Source organism: Oncorhynchus kisutch, linkage group LG24, assembly GCF_002021735.2.
Source record: "Oncorhynchus kisutch isolate 150728-3 linkage group LG24, Okis_V2, whole genome shotgun sequence".
In the NCBI taxonomy this organism is placed as follows: Eukaryota; Metazoa; Chordata; class Actinopteri; order Salmoniformes; family Salmonidae; genus Oncorhynchus; species Oncorhynchus kisutch.
In genome coordinates this window covers 10,234,053-10,248,517 of record NC_034197.2, presented here as the reverse complement: position 1 = coordinate 10,248,517, position 14,465 = coordinate 10,234,053, and the positions used below count along the sequence as shown (strand labels likewise).

Sequence of the window (14,465 nt, the reverse complement as noted above, 5' to 3'; positions counted from 1 at the left end):
TGACGAAACAGTCTCATCCTTACATAACAAGACAGTATCAATCAACAAAAATATTTCACAACGCATTCTTTTTTCTGTTCTTATTAACATATGGGTATGATTTATTTATTAAACCTTTATTTCATAATGACTGCCTAACAATTTGCAAAAGGCCTTCTGCGGGGACAAGGGCTGGGATTAAAAATAAACCTAAAAATATAGGACAAAACACACATCACGACGAGACCCAAAGACAACAACATAGTATGGCAGCAACACATGACAATACAGCCGGGTAGCAACACAACATAACAAAACATGGTAGCAACACAACATGCATATGATGATAAGCTGTTTTATATAAGAAAATGTAGAGGGGGAAATGTAGACTTTTCTCAGAACATAAATTGCTAGCTTATTTTCATTCGCTATAGAAATAACAACCCAGCAATTTCTCCCACTCTGTTAGACTACATTATTTGGAGAGATGTGCTTCTCTGCCTCCACAAAGCGAGCGTAAAAGCGCAGGTACACCGAATGATGTTCTGCTACTGTTGAACAGTTCACTGCCTGTAAATACATGGTATCAGCCAGAACAACTTTAACGTCTTCACCCAGCTCTCCTACAAAATATATAGAACATTTTGGTATTTTGTGTCAGTGGATTCGTCTGTTAATATGGAGATGCTTTCTGTTTTTTTTTGACCAGACTGCGCCTCCGGTTCTTCACTTCATTTACGTTTTTCCATGGATAGTGAATGAAAATTGTAACTTTGTACGGAAAGAGGCTACATTTTCTTAGACAAAATGGTTATTATTTCCATATAATGTTGATAACAGACAATAAGTTAAAATGTTTGTTGATAATGTCATTAAGATAAGCATTTCATTTGAAGTCAATCCACATGGTTGAACATTTATTTTGAACTAATTGGGTAATTATGTTCGATGATCATGATATGCACAAGTGGCAATTAATTCACACGTGATGTGAGAAGACGCTATATTGGTCTCGAGGTCACATGATTAAAATACGGGGAAGAAGAAAAAAAATCTCATTACCCTTTCATTACATTTGAAAAAAGGCTTGAAAACCACTGTGTTTTTTTAATTCATTAGATTTTTGCCCAAAGTTTAGAAGAAAAAAAAAACTTGATGATGATTATTTTATTTAGTTTTGCAGTCAAAGATAGTGCTTTCAGAAAGTATTCATATACCCTTATTCCACATTTAGTTGTGTTACAGCCTGAATTAAAAGTTGATTAAATATGTTTCTCACCCACCTACACACAATACCACATAATGAAAAAGTGCAAACATGTTAAGACATTGCAAATGTATTGAAAATGAAATACAGACATATCTCCTTTACCCCTGAGTCAATACTTTGTAGAAGCACCTTTGGCAGCGATTACAGCTTTGAGTCGTCTTGGGTATGTCTATATCAGGTTTGCACATCTGGATTTGGGCATTTTCTCCCATTCTTCCTTGAAGATTTTCTCAAGCTCTGCTAAACTAGATGGGGAGCAGCGGTGAACAGCAATCTTCAAGTCCTTCCACAGATTTTCAATGAGATTTAAGTCTGGACCACTCAAGGACTTTGGCATTCTTGTTCTGAAGTCGTTGCTTTGGCTGTATGCTTGGGGTCATTGTCCTGTTGGAACATAAATCTCCACGCAGTCTAAGATCGTTCGCACTCTGAGGCAGGTTCTCATCAAGGATCTGCCTGTATTTGGCTCCATTAATTTCTCCCTCTATCCATTCTGCCAGTCACATTCTGCTAAATGTCCCCAAAGAACACATTTCCTCTGTTCAGTTCGCTGCAGCAAACACTCAAACTGGACAGTTTTATCTCCATCTCTTCATTCAAAGACTCAATCATGGACACTCTTACTGACAGTTGTGGCTTTTTCGCCTGATGTATTGTTGTCTCTACCTTCTTGCCTTTGTGCTGTTGTCTATGGACAATAATGTTTGTAGCATGTTTTGTGCTGTTACCATGTTGTGGTGCTGTCATGTTGTGTTACTACCATTCTGTGTTGTCATATGTTGCTGCCATGCTGTGTTGTTGTCTTAGGTTTCTCTTTATGTAGTGTTGTAGTGTGTCTCTTGTCGTGATGTGTGTTTTGTCCAATTTTTATTAGATTTTTTTAAATCCCAGCCCCCTGCAGGAGGCCTTTTGGTAGACCGTCATTCTAAATATGAGTTTGTTCTTAACTGACTTGCCTAGTTAAATAAAGGTTTTCCCAGACCGTGCTGCTGAAAACCTGCTGCCACCACCATGCTTCACTGTAGGGATGATGTTAGATGGGTGATGAGCTGTGCCTGGTTTTCTCCAGACATAGCACTTTGCATTCAGGCCAAATAGTAACATTTTTGTTTAATCAGACCACAGAATATTTAGCCTTTGTCTTCTACATCCCCTTTTTTTAAACTCCAGGCGTGCTGTCATGTGCCTTTTTCTCAGGAGTGGCTTTCATCTGGCCACTCTCCCATAAAGCCCAGATTAGTGAAGTGCTGTAGAGACTGTTGTCCTTCTGGCAGGTTCTCCTATCTCAGCCAAGGAACTCTGTAGTTCTGTCAGAGTGGTCAGTGGGTTCTTGATCACCTCCATAACCAAGGTCTTTCTTGCCCAATTGCTCAGTTTTGTCGGGCGACCAGTTCTAGGCAGAGTCTGGGTAGTTCCATATTTTTTCAATTTCCCAATGATGGAGACCATTGTACTCTGGGAAACTTTCATCACTCTATACCCTTCCCAGATATATACCCAGATATATGACTATCATGGAGATCTACGGACAGTTCCTTGGACTTGATTGTATAGTTTCTGCTCTGACCATGCACTGTTAACTATGGGACTATATAGACAGGTGTGTTTCTTTCTAAATTATGTCCAGACTATGTAATTGGCCAAAGGAGAACTCTAATCAAGTTGTAGCGACATCTCAAGGATGATCAAAGGAAATTGGATGCACCTGAGCTCAGTTTGGAGTGTCATAGCATTGGGGTGTGCATACTTACACTATATGGCCAAAAGTATGGATTTCCTGAATGCATAATGCCAACTGTAAAGTTTGGTGGGGGACGAATAATGGTCTGGGGCTGTTTTCCATGGTTCGGGCTAGGCCCCTTCGTTCCAGTGAAGGGAAATCTTAATACTACAGCATACAATTACATTCTAGGCAATTTGTGGCAACAGTTTGGGGAAGGCCCTTTCCTGTTTCAGCATGACAATGCCCCTGTGCACAAAGCGAAGTCCATACAGAAGGGGTTTGTCGAGATCCGTGTTGAAGAACTTGACTGAAAATCTCAAGTGTTATTACATTCAGCTGGGAAGAACTATAGGATATAAAAGCGATGTCAACTTACCAACATTATGACCAGGAATACGACTTTCCCGAAGTGGATTCTTTGTTCGGACCTTCACCCTGGACATGGGATCTTATCCCAGAGGCCGATCCAAAACAACGTGGTCGCCGCAGGAGAGGCAGATGGAGCTGCCTACTTAGAAGGCGAGCACACCATACACCGCTTCCGAGCATATTACTCGCCAATGTCCAATCTCTAGACAACAAGGTGGATGAAATTAGGGCACGAGTTGCCTTCCAGATAGACATCAGAGATTGTAACATTCTCTGTTTCACAGAAACATGGCTCACTTGGGATATGTTGTCAGAGTCTGTATAGCCACCCAGTTTCTTCGCGCATCGCACAGACAGAAACAAACAACTCTATGGTAAGAAGAAGGGCGGGGGTGTATGCCTTATGATTAACGACTCATGTTGTGATCATAACAACATACAGGAACTTAAGTACTTCTGTTCACCTGACCTAGAATTCCTTACAATCAAAGGCCGACCACATTATCTACCAAGATAATTGTCTTCGATTATAGTCACAGCCGTGTATATCCCACCCAAGCAGATACCTCGATGGCCCTGAAAGAACTTCACTGGACTCTATGTAAACTGGAAACCATACATCCTGAGGCTGCATTTATTGTAGCTGGGGATTTTAACAAAGCTAATCTGAGAACAAGGCTTCCTAAATTCTATCAGCATATCGAATGTGCAACACGGGCTGGTAGCATTCTCAACCATTGCTACTCTAACTTCAACGATGCATACAAAGTCCTCCCCTACCCTCCCTTCGGCAAATCTGACCAGGACTCCATTTTGTTGCTCCCAGCCTATTACAAGCATTTCGCTACACTTGCATTAACATCTGCCAAACATGTGTATGTGACCAATACAAATGTACTTTGATTTGACCTCAACCCCATCGAACACCTTTGGGATGAATTGGAACGCCAACTGCGAGCCAGGCCTAATCGCCAAACATCAGTGCCCGACCTCACTAATGCTCCTGTGGCTTAATGGAAGCAAGTCCATAGCAGCAAAGGAGGGACCAGCTCTATATTAACGCCCATGATTTTGGGATGAAATGTTCGATGAGCATGTGTCCACATACTTTTTGTCATGTAGGGTATTCTCATCAACAACAACTCAGACTGGTGACCAACTGGGTGACAGCCTAGGCCATGAACAAGCATCATCCTCCATAGCCAAAGAGTAAACAACAACAGTAATAGAACTCATCACTGAATTTGCTCAAATACATGTTCAAGTTGCTCTTCAAAATATGACTTCTCTTCTACTCTTTTGCAATTGGATGCAATTTTGTTAACTTACAAAAAGTATACAGGAGTAACCTAATCATTTACGAGTTAGCTAGCTGGCTTCATGAATGTCAACCAAGCAGCACTCAACTTGACACATGCTGGCTCTCAACATTCCAGTGTGTGCAGCAACCACCCTCCACCCTGCAGGCAGCGCTACGTATCTAGCCATGCATGTCAGCACCGGCGAAGAAGTGTCATGAGAATTTTCAATCCCAATGATAATAACTATCAATCAATCAAGCTTTGACCAATCCCTGAGGTTTGTAAGACCATGGGTTTAATAATAATTAGTCAAAGACACAGCTTATGCAAAACGATAGCACAGTTTATTCAGAGAAGGTGAAGAATACAAAAACATCCATTTTATAGCTGCGCACATATGCACATACATACACACAAACAGTAGGTGAGATTGATCCTTCTCCATAGTTCTCACCACTGTGTATCACTACCCAGCCGACAGTTCCATTCCCCCAAGATTAGGGAGACCTTGATCAAGTACTTCCTGTCCTCTCCCAAGTCTCTCAGAGGCCTAGCCAGGTTGGCTCAAACAGTTTTAATTATTCTTCGGTATTTTACGAGGCACACACAAGTTCAAATCCTAAACTACACCTTGCTCAGACAGTCTGTGTTTTCCCACTATACAGATACCTTGTTTAAACCTAATTCCGACTTAAACTACACACGTCATCAGATTATAATTTTATGATTCTAATCAATTTCATACAGTTATAAGGTTTCAGAGTGGAATTATTTTATCATTATCTTTCAGCATATACATTATTCTATTGGATTCCTGTTCATACAGGAGTTAATGGAAATAATATGGTAGTTATAATAGCAACAACAACAAAAAGCAGTGGAAAATAATATTGTGGATATAGAGCCTGAATATATTGATAACAGTCACCTTGTCTTAGAGAGATTTATGTGGTAATCAAAACGTCATACCAGGGTAATCCTACATGAAACACAGCCCTTATTTGAAGTGTTTCTAAAATCCCCCATTGGAAAAAATGTATTGTAGAAAAACGATTGGAATTTTTTTGACAGCTATGTTTTATGGGTATTATGACTCACGCTGTGGCACTCTATACAGGTGCAGTTGGGTAGAGGGGAAATGAAAACAGATTCTGAAAAATGGGTTAGATTGTTGGCAGAGACAATGGGATAAAAGTAGTAAGGGCAGACATTTTGATAGTACAGGGAAATCTGAATCGGATAGAGAGTCATGTAATGGAAACAGAAGGGAGGATGTTATGTTGTGTAGGATGGGATTAGGGCATACGGGAATGGGATTGAATTCCTCTTTGAAATTGATAGGGTACCATGGTACTGGAATGTGTAATGGCTGTATGGTAGAGGAAACGGTTGAACATGTATTATTATTTTGTGAAATGTATGATGCAGAAAGGGAGAGGCTGTTTGACAGGGTCAGAAAGGTCGGAAGGGAATGGGGATTGGATGGTATTTTGGGAATAGTGAGGTTTGTAGGGAATTTTCGCATTTTGTTCGAAATCACAGGATGCTGCTGAGGGGAGGACGGCTCATTATAATAACTGGAAGGGAGGGAATGGAATGGCATCAAATTGTTGTATTTGTCATCAACCTCCTGTGTTCGAAATTCAGGGTTAATTAAGAGAATATTGTCACACTCCAGTACAGTAGGTGGCGGTGTATGCACCTGTCAGTTGGTTGTGATCCGACAATAAAAACTCAAAGAAGACAAAGTCGAACATAGTACATTTGGAAGAGGGGAAGGAATGTCTCTCGTGTGATCAAATCTATTCAACAAGCTATAATGGATGTTGAAAGATGGTCGATTGACTGGGGGTATTAAATTGTCGGTGGCGAAGTCTTGTATGTTCTTCTCGAAGAAGAAAGTTGCTGATTGTGATAATATACAGTCGTTTCTGTATGGACCGCCTATGAGGAGGGTTTCTAAGTATAAATGTTTGGGTCTATGATTCAATGAGAGATATACATGGAAAGATCATGTCATAAATGTTGAAACCAAGTGTAAGAAGGTGGTGAATCTTATGCGCTCGGTCTCTGGTTATGAAGGGGGTGCTGACAGACAATCGTTGATGGATATTTATAGAGCTCTGATCAGGACGACAATTGATTACGGGTGTATAGTTTATGGAACAGCAGTGAAAACTTGGCTTCAGAGGCTGGACAGAATCCAGTATACAGCTTTAAGGATGTGTATTGGTGCATTTAAATTAACATCTGTATATGCCTTACTAGTGAAGGCAGGTGAGATGCTTTTGGATATACGGCGTAACAAATTGTCATTCGCTTATTGGGTTGAAAGGCTGTGAGGTTGAGAATCCTACTGCTATTGCTCTAGACGACTGTTGGGAATATACTAGTAGACAAGGCCGTGGTTTTGGTTGGACAGTTGGAAGCTTGTTGATGAGAGGGGTTTGAGGGAGTTGGAGATTGTCCCTTCTGTGTTGATATGGGATGTTCCTCCATGGTTACTCCCAGATCCTGTTGGTAATCTAACCTTGGTAGATATAAGGAAAGATTGGTCAGACTAGATTGGTGAAGATTGGTGAAGTTTTATGCTTTTTTCCCCACTTTTCACAGATGGATCCAATAACCCAGATAGTGGACACACAGGATCAGGCGTTTTACATTCCTGAATTTGATGTGCAGATATGTAGAAGACTAACAAATGGACTGTCCGTATACTCAGTTGAAGTGTTTCGCGACACTAGTTGCCCTCCAGTAGGTACAACCTGTTAGAATTATAATATGCTCAGATTCTCTATCTGTATTGAGTTGTTTATCATCTTGTAAATCTAATCGGAGTGACCAACTATTGGAGGAATGAATGTTATGGAAAATTGAGAGACTGGGTGTAGTAGTGAGAATCTTTTGAGTGCCAGCACATTTGGATGTGGAAGGGAATGAAATTGTAGACCAGTTAGCCAAAAGAGCTTTGAAACAAGATACAATTGATATTAATGTTCCACTGGGTTGAGGTGAGTCCAAAACACTTAAAAGACACACCCTCGTCCACTTACCCTCGCCTTATGCCCTTGGGGGAATCCCTGTCGCCATCTTGGAGGGTGGTACAAATGATTAGCCAAGCAAGGGAAGTTTGAAACGTAAGCCCCTCAGCCCTCGTTTTTAGTCGGCTGGGTAGAGTGAAGTCTGTTAGGATCACGAGAGGCTGGCTGGCTTAGATTTTTTTGTGCTCCTGAGGATCAGAAGAAATGTGTGTTGGGTCTCACCCGATTTGATAAGTTTGAAGTGTTGTGTGTATCTCTTAGGAACAACAGAGCACCCCTCAAGGAGGTTATATCTGGCGTCTCGTGGGAAGTAGATGTTGAAGAGATTAAAAATATTATTGGAGTGATTGATTCACGTCGGATTAATTGTGTGGTGAATGAAGAAAAAGTTATGTCTCTGTTCTTTTGTCTTTTGATATGTAGTCTCTCCCTAATCAAGTGCAGTTAGGGTATATTGACTACAGTGTCAGAGCATTTATCCCAAGACCAATGCAGTGTGATCATTGTAAAGCTTTTGGTCATGTGTCAAGTGTTTGCAAAGGGAGAAGCCGAGATATCCAAGTTGTGGAAAATATCATATCTGTTATTAAAATGATTAAAATGTGACGTGTTGCAATTGTGGTGGGAACCATGAAGCCACATCTTTCAAATGCCCACAAGGATGAAAGAGAATGAGTTGGCCAAAGTCAGGGCTATTCAGAGCATATCGTATGCAGCTGCTGTTAAAAGGGTTGAGTGTGTGAATGGGGCACTTGAAGAGTCCATGGTGGTAGATAGCCTTCACTGCAGGGGTTGCCTTTCATCAGCAGGATCCTGACATTTTAAAAGTTAAGGTGGATTTTGTGGCCTTTAGCTATGGTGATAAATGGTACTGCAAAGGTGGCGAGAAGGTCCAGGAAGATAGAAATCATTGTGGAAGCAGCGGAGCAGTTGCTGGGGCTGAAAGATTTCTCTGCGAGGGAGTTAATTGGAATATTGTCACAAGGCCCTAGAGCCTGAGAAGGGAGATATGGAGAATTGAAGGAAGAAGTACGAGTTTTGTTTTGCTAATGTACTATTTTTATTTGGGTGGATTAAGTTAGTTTCCCTATCACGTATGGGTTTTCCTTTTACCTTGTTTTGGTTTCAACCCGTCCAGTTGGTGGCGACAATAGACCCTTTTGTGTTGTAGCCCGCCATCAAACCCACAGAAGAAGAGGCTTCTGGTGTGTTCAAACGTTTCTGGTAAGAAGTTGCATACGATTTTATCATGATAAAATAAAACATTCAGCTAATGATGTTTTGGTTCTGTGCGTTAAATGCATTTAGCTCGAGTTAAAGATAGTGGGGCGACTTCCTGCTTACAGACATCAACAAAACTGCATTATTTAGAGATGGGCATTTCGAGTCTTTTCGATGAGTAACGTTAGCCGACTAGACGCATTCAAGTGTTACTCAGGCTCATTTTTGGGCGCCGAAGTAATTTGGGAGCTGAAATCAGTAAATGCTTGAAAATCTACCTCGATCCATGAAAAAGTGTAATCTCAATTTAAAGCCAAAAAAGTAGGCTACCATTATCATATCGTCACGTTCAAATGTTTACCTGGTCAAATTAGCAGTATGCAAATCAGGCAGCCAAACGCACCACAGTTGACAACTTCAAATAACATTTTAATTGTCACATGCTTCGTAAACAACAGGTGTAGACAAACAGTGGAACGCTTACTTACCTTCCCAACAATGCAGAGGAAAAAGTGAAAGTAGAAAAATGATTAAACCCAGGAATAAATATACTGAACAGAAATATAAACACAACAATTAAAACGATTTTACTGAGTTCATATTAAGAAATCAGTCAATTGAAATAAATATGTTCTGCCCTAATCTATGGATTTCACATGACTGGGCATGGATGTGGGCCTGGGAGGGCATAGGCCCACCCACTTGGGAGCCAGGGCCTCCCAGTGGGGAACCAGGCCCAGCCAATTAGAATGTGTTTTTCACAACACTAGGTTTTTATTACAGACAGAAATACTCCTCAGTTTTGTCAGCTGTCCGTGTGGCTGGTCTAAGACGATCCCGCAGGTCAAGAAGCTGGATGTGGAGGTCCTGGGCTGGTGTGATTACATGTGGTCTGCGGTTGCGAGGCCGGGTTTGACATACTGCCTAATTCTCTAAAACAACGCAGGCGGTTTATGGTAGAGAATTGAACATTCAATTCTCTGGCAGCAGTTCTGGTGGACATTCCTGTAGTCAGTATGCCGATTGCACGCGACCTCAACTTCAGACATTGTGTTGTGACACAACTGCACATTTTAGTGGCCTTTTATTGTCCCCAGCACCTGTGTAATGATCATGCTGTTTAATCAGCTTCTTGATATGCCACACCTGTTATGTGGATGAATTATTTTGGTAATGGAGAAATGCTCCCTCACAGGGATATAAACACGTGTCATTTCTGTCCACTTTTATTTCAGTTCATGAAACATGTTGCGTTTATATTTTTGTTCAGTATAATAACACAAGTAAATGAAGACACAATCTCTAAGTATTTAACTTTGACTATAAGTTTCCAATTGAATTAAATCAAACTATAGGCCTACATTCGATGGGAATGAATGCCAGTTTGCATAACAGCTTTCATTTGCAGATTTAATGATAGCTACTGTAATGCATCATTTTCTCAGGTCCAGCGATAGAAGGGGATAGCTAGCTGATCATGGCTGAAGAAGAACCCCCAGGTGGCGCCCAGCAGGTACTGCGTCGTCTGAAGCCCAAGTTGATCGATACTCTAAGTGCAGACCCTGCCTTTGTGCTGCAGCATGCAGACTCCCTCAGCCTACTGGCCCGGCATGAGTACAAGCAGGTCAAAGCCCTCACTGACCCATCAAAACAAGCCCAGGACCTTCTGGACCATGTGATCAACAAAGGACCCACTGCTGCAGAGCAGCTTCTGCAGCTCCTGACGGGCAAAGAAATGCAGGATACGTTTCCCAACCTTCTGTTCCTCAAGGAACTGCCAGTGAATGATCAAAGAGCTGCAGGTGAAAAAGGTACAGGTACTGTACACATCTCTTTAGACTCACCCGGGGGGTGGTGTTGCCCCTCTATATTACCATATTTACTGTACTGAAAAATGATGCCGTTTTTAAATAATGTTTTTTTTGTTTTTCTAGGGGGAAATGAAGTTACCAGAAAGAGAGGACAAACATTTGAGTCCGAAGAGAACCTTCCCGCTAAACAGACATGCAAGGATGGTGAGTTGACCCTCTTGAAACAAGGGAATATAGGGTATAATTTAACTCAAAACGTTATGATGTTGACTGTCTAGTGACAGTCTGTCTGGTGTTTCGTTTTGGACCCTTCTGTTGCTGAGCAGGCTCTAAGATGGTGGTGGAGAAGGATCTGATGCGTGTGGCTCGAAATATCGGTCGCTCCTGGAGGTCAATTGGTACAGGGGCCCTAGACATCCCCTCTGTCAAGCTGGATCAGATCCTGGAGGACTATCCACACAGCCATGTGGACCGTGTGTTCGCCATGCTGCGCTACTGGAGCACACTGAAACGGCAGGAGGCCACGGCGGCCAATCTCCACTCCCTGCTCAGCCAGGACGACTGGGCCCTGCCGCCAGACAGCATAGACTTTCTCCTGGACCCCATCTTAGACCCGTAGCAGTCTGGCCTTACTTCTAACCCTTAGCTGCTATTGCATAATTTCCACTGCAGGGATTTACCACAGTGCTTGGCCTCAGACTTTAGTGTTCCATGGTTGAGGTTTAGTGGGAAAAGGTTGTTATCGGTGGGATGTAAAACCCAGGTCTTCTGCATGGTAACGCAACGTCTTTACCATTATACCAGGAGGAAATCCTCATGGTCAGACTGGGTGACAATTTGTCTTACTTTTATTTTTTTACCAGATCAGCAATTTTTTTATATTTTTTACAAATATCTTTTATACTTTTGTTTTGCATCATCTCTTGTTTTGTTGCTTATTTCTTTGTAAAAAAATATATATTACACTACCGTTCAAAAGTTTGGGGTCACTCAGAAATGTCCTTGTTTTTTAAAGAAAAGCAATTTTTTTGTCCATTTGTCCAGAAATACAGTGTAGACATTGTTACGGTTGTAAATTACTATTGTAGCTGGAAACGGCAGATTTCTTTATGGAATATAGGTGTACAGACGCCCTTTATCAGCAACCATCACTCCTGGGGTCCAATGGCACGTTGTGTTAGCTAATCCAAGTTTATAATTTTAAAAGGCTAATTGATCATTCGAAAACCCTTTTGCAATTATGTTAGCACAGCTGGAAACTGTTGTTCTGATTAAAGAAGCAATAAAACGGTCCTTTAGACTAGTTGAGTATCTGGAGCATCAGTGTAATACTTTTTTTGCTGATTCCATGTGTCATTTCATAGTTTTGGTGTCTTCACTATTACTCTACTAAATAAAGAAAAACCCTTGAATGAGTAGGTGCGGCCAAACTTTTGACTGGTTCAGTGTGTGTGTGTGTGTGTGTGTGTGTGTGTGTGTGTGTGTGTGTGTGTATATATATATATATATAATTTTTGTAGTTGTATAGTTATTTTGTCTCAGGCAGGGCTACTCTGTTACAGGTACATTAGCCAATGAGTCATATCCAATGCTAATGGGCTAAAGCCTGAGACCTTTGTGTTTCCATGGATGAGGTCACCCCCCCACACACACAAAAATTGTGCTGGCACCAGACACTACTTGCCTGTCTCACTCTTTCCTGACTCTTTAATGTGGATTTTAATCTAATTTTCATTTTATGGGGGGGTCCATGTTCAAAATAGATTACATGATATATTCCACTATGTGTACTGATGACCTTTCTGATTTCATGTAGTTATTGTTTCACTCTGGTCAGGTAATTTTACTCACCCTTGAACCATAAACCTAGTAATGACATTGTCAAGCTCAACACTGCATTTTCATGCATGGTAAGAATATGGACTTTGTACTGTAGACTTCATTCTTAAGGGTCTGGTGCTATCTATGTGGTGTTCATTGTGAACAAGATTTCAGTTTCTGAGATTTGCACAGATGACCATTTACGACATAGACCTACTGTGTTGTATATCCAGTTCCAAGGTATGTTTGAAATGTTTTGTACAACTTAATCTTATGGTTTGTTCTGTAACCATTTTAACAGCCACAGTCTAAGATGTTTATTGCCATAGGAGATTTATTCAAATGAATCCTGTTACTCTCTGGAAATTGTTTTCTTCGAGTATGTTACTACAGAGTACAGATATATAAATCAAGTGCTATTTGCATATTAAATTGTCATGGGATGCATTTGCTCAATTTTTTACCAATATTTTATGGTATGCACATTTACAGACAGGCTTTTTAAGCCATGCGTCAACTAGTGAGATTCTGGAACCTGGTATGGCGTTCCTCTCGCAATAGCTGGAGGAATCTGAGTGTTGTTTCGGAGCGAGGTGATATGGAATTTTTGTGTTTGATGGGGGCGAAGGTGTACATCCATATTGTGCAGGGTTTTCAACCTGTGACTCAATATCTACGATACATTGATGTTTCCTTCTGAACATTTTGATGTAAAATAAAAACATTGACCAGTAGTGCAAAAACCTTTTTGATTTCAATTATTGAGTGTTTGGTTTCAATTCGTGTGTGCGTGTGTATTTTAGCGTCATACTGTCATCTGATTGCCACGTCACTATTCAACTCTCATCTTCCTTCATTAGACTATGGGATAAATACATAACCTTCCCCCAATGATCTGCTGTGCCTGAATGAACCACTTCTGGACCACAGAGAGCCAGCACTTCCTAACCCGGGCTTTTAAAGTCCTCATGGAGGAGGTGCTGTATAAGGGCACAGACATCAATGAGATGGTCTCACATCCTATCGTCACCTTACATAGTTGTCTGTCTAACAATGGCCTGTCTAACAACGACCATCAGGCACTGATAGTTCATGGCAACGCAGTCACTTTAGAATGACTCCGTCTGTTGAAAGATGATTCTGTCTAAACTGTAACCTCCCTGCATTGTGTCCATTTGAAATCAATCCCTTTTTGACAGCATCCCTTCTGATTTAAAAAGAACTTTCCATACATGTTTGCCCTTGGGTGAAGTGGTCAGAAAGTGACTTTTTGGACCTGAATGCCAAAACATAAAGATGATCAAAGTTGACCGAATTTGCATACCCCACCATACCATGAGACCTCCATGTCTTCATCACTGGAAAAGAGAAATGGTTGAGTTTGAGATCATTTAAAAGCTTACAGTGTTGTCAAACAATTGTATTATTTCTTCAAATGTTTTGTTTTGAAATAAAAAATTATTTCATTTCAATGGTGTACCAGCTAAATTACAGTGGTCTGAATTACAGGTCCATTCTATGAACTATATATTATTTCAATTACACCCACCTTGTATTCAAGAGCATGTTGTGTCTCAACCGATGGCGGGACACAACACAAAAACCTTAGATTATGTAAAATAGGGTCTTGAGTTTACAAGTTTTTAGATCATTAACATTAAAGGTTAAAGTTTCTATTAAAAAACGTTTTTTTCCAAGAAATTATAAAATAGTTTAGCAAAAACAATTAGGAACCACTGGCCATTGGGCTAGTACCGGTAAGTTAATTGATATCTTCCCACCTGATTGTTTGCATTACAAATCAAACCTCGGGAGGTACACACTACCCAGTGCTGTATTTTCAGGGGTTTCTTGTGCTTGTTATACCCGGGCTACAGGTGTGTGAGTGGCAGGAACCGGAGGAGTTGGCTGCTCTGCTGGATCTGGAGC

The 14,465-nt window shown here is 40.9% G+C and overlaps 1 protein-coding gene across 2 annotated transcripts; it reads left to right on the top strand.

The window, feature by feature from the left end:
• Positions 1-8,441: 8,441 nt before the first annotated feature.
• zgc:174906 (CARD and Death domain-containing protein) lies at positions 8,442-13,279 on the top strand. Of its 2 annotated transcripts, none has more exons than XM_020459250.2 (4): positions 8,442-8,907; positions 10,350-10,721; positions 10,839-10,919; positions 11,042-13,279. In XM_020459250.2, the coding sequence occupies exons 2-4, from the start codon at positions 10,382-10,384 to the stop codon at positions 11,332-11,334; spliced, it is 714 nt and encodes a 237-aa protein (XP_020314839.1). In that variant the 5' UTR covers positions 8,442-8,907; positions 10,350-10,381; the 3' UTR covers positions 11,335-13,279. The 2 variants fall into 2 exon arrangements, with proteins under 2 accessions (XP_020314839.1, XP_020314840.1); XM_020459251.2 differs by having other exon boundaries at positions 8,452-8,907; positions 10,350-10,715.
• The last annotated feature ends 1,186 nt before the right edge of the window (positions 13,280-14,465 follow it).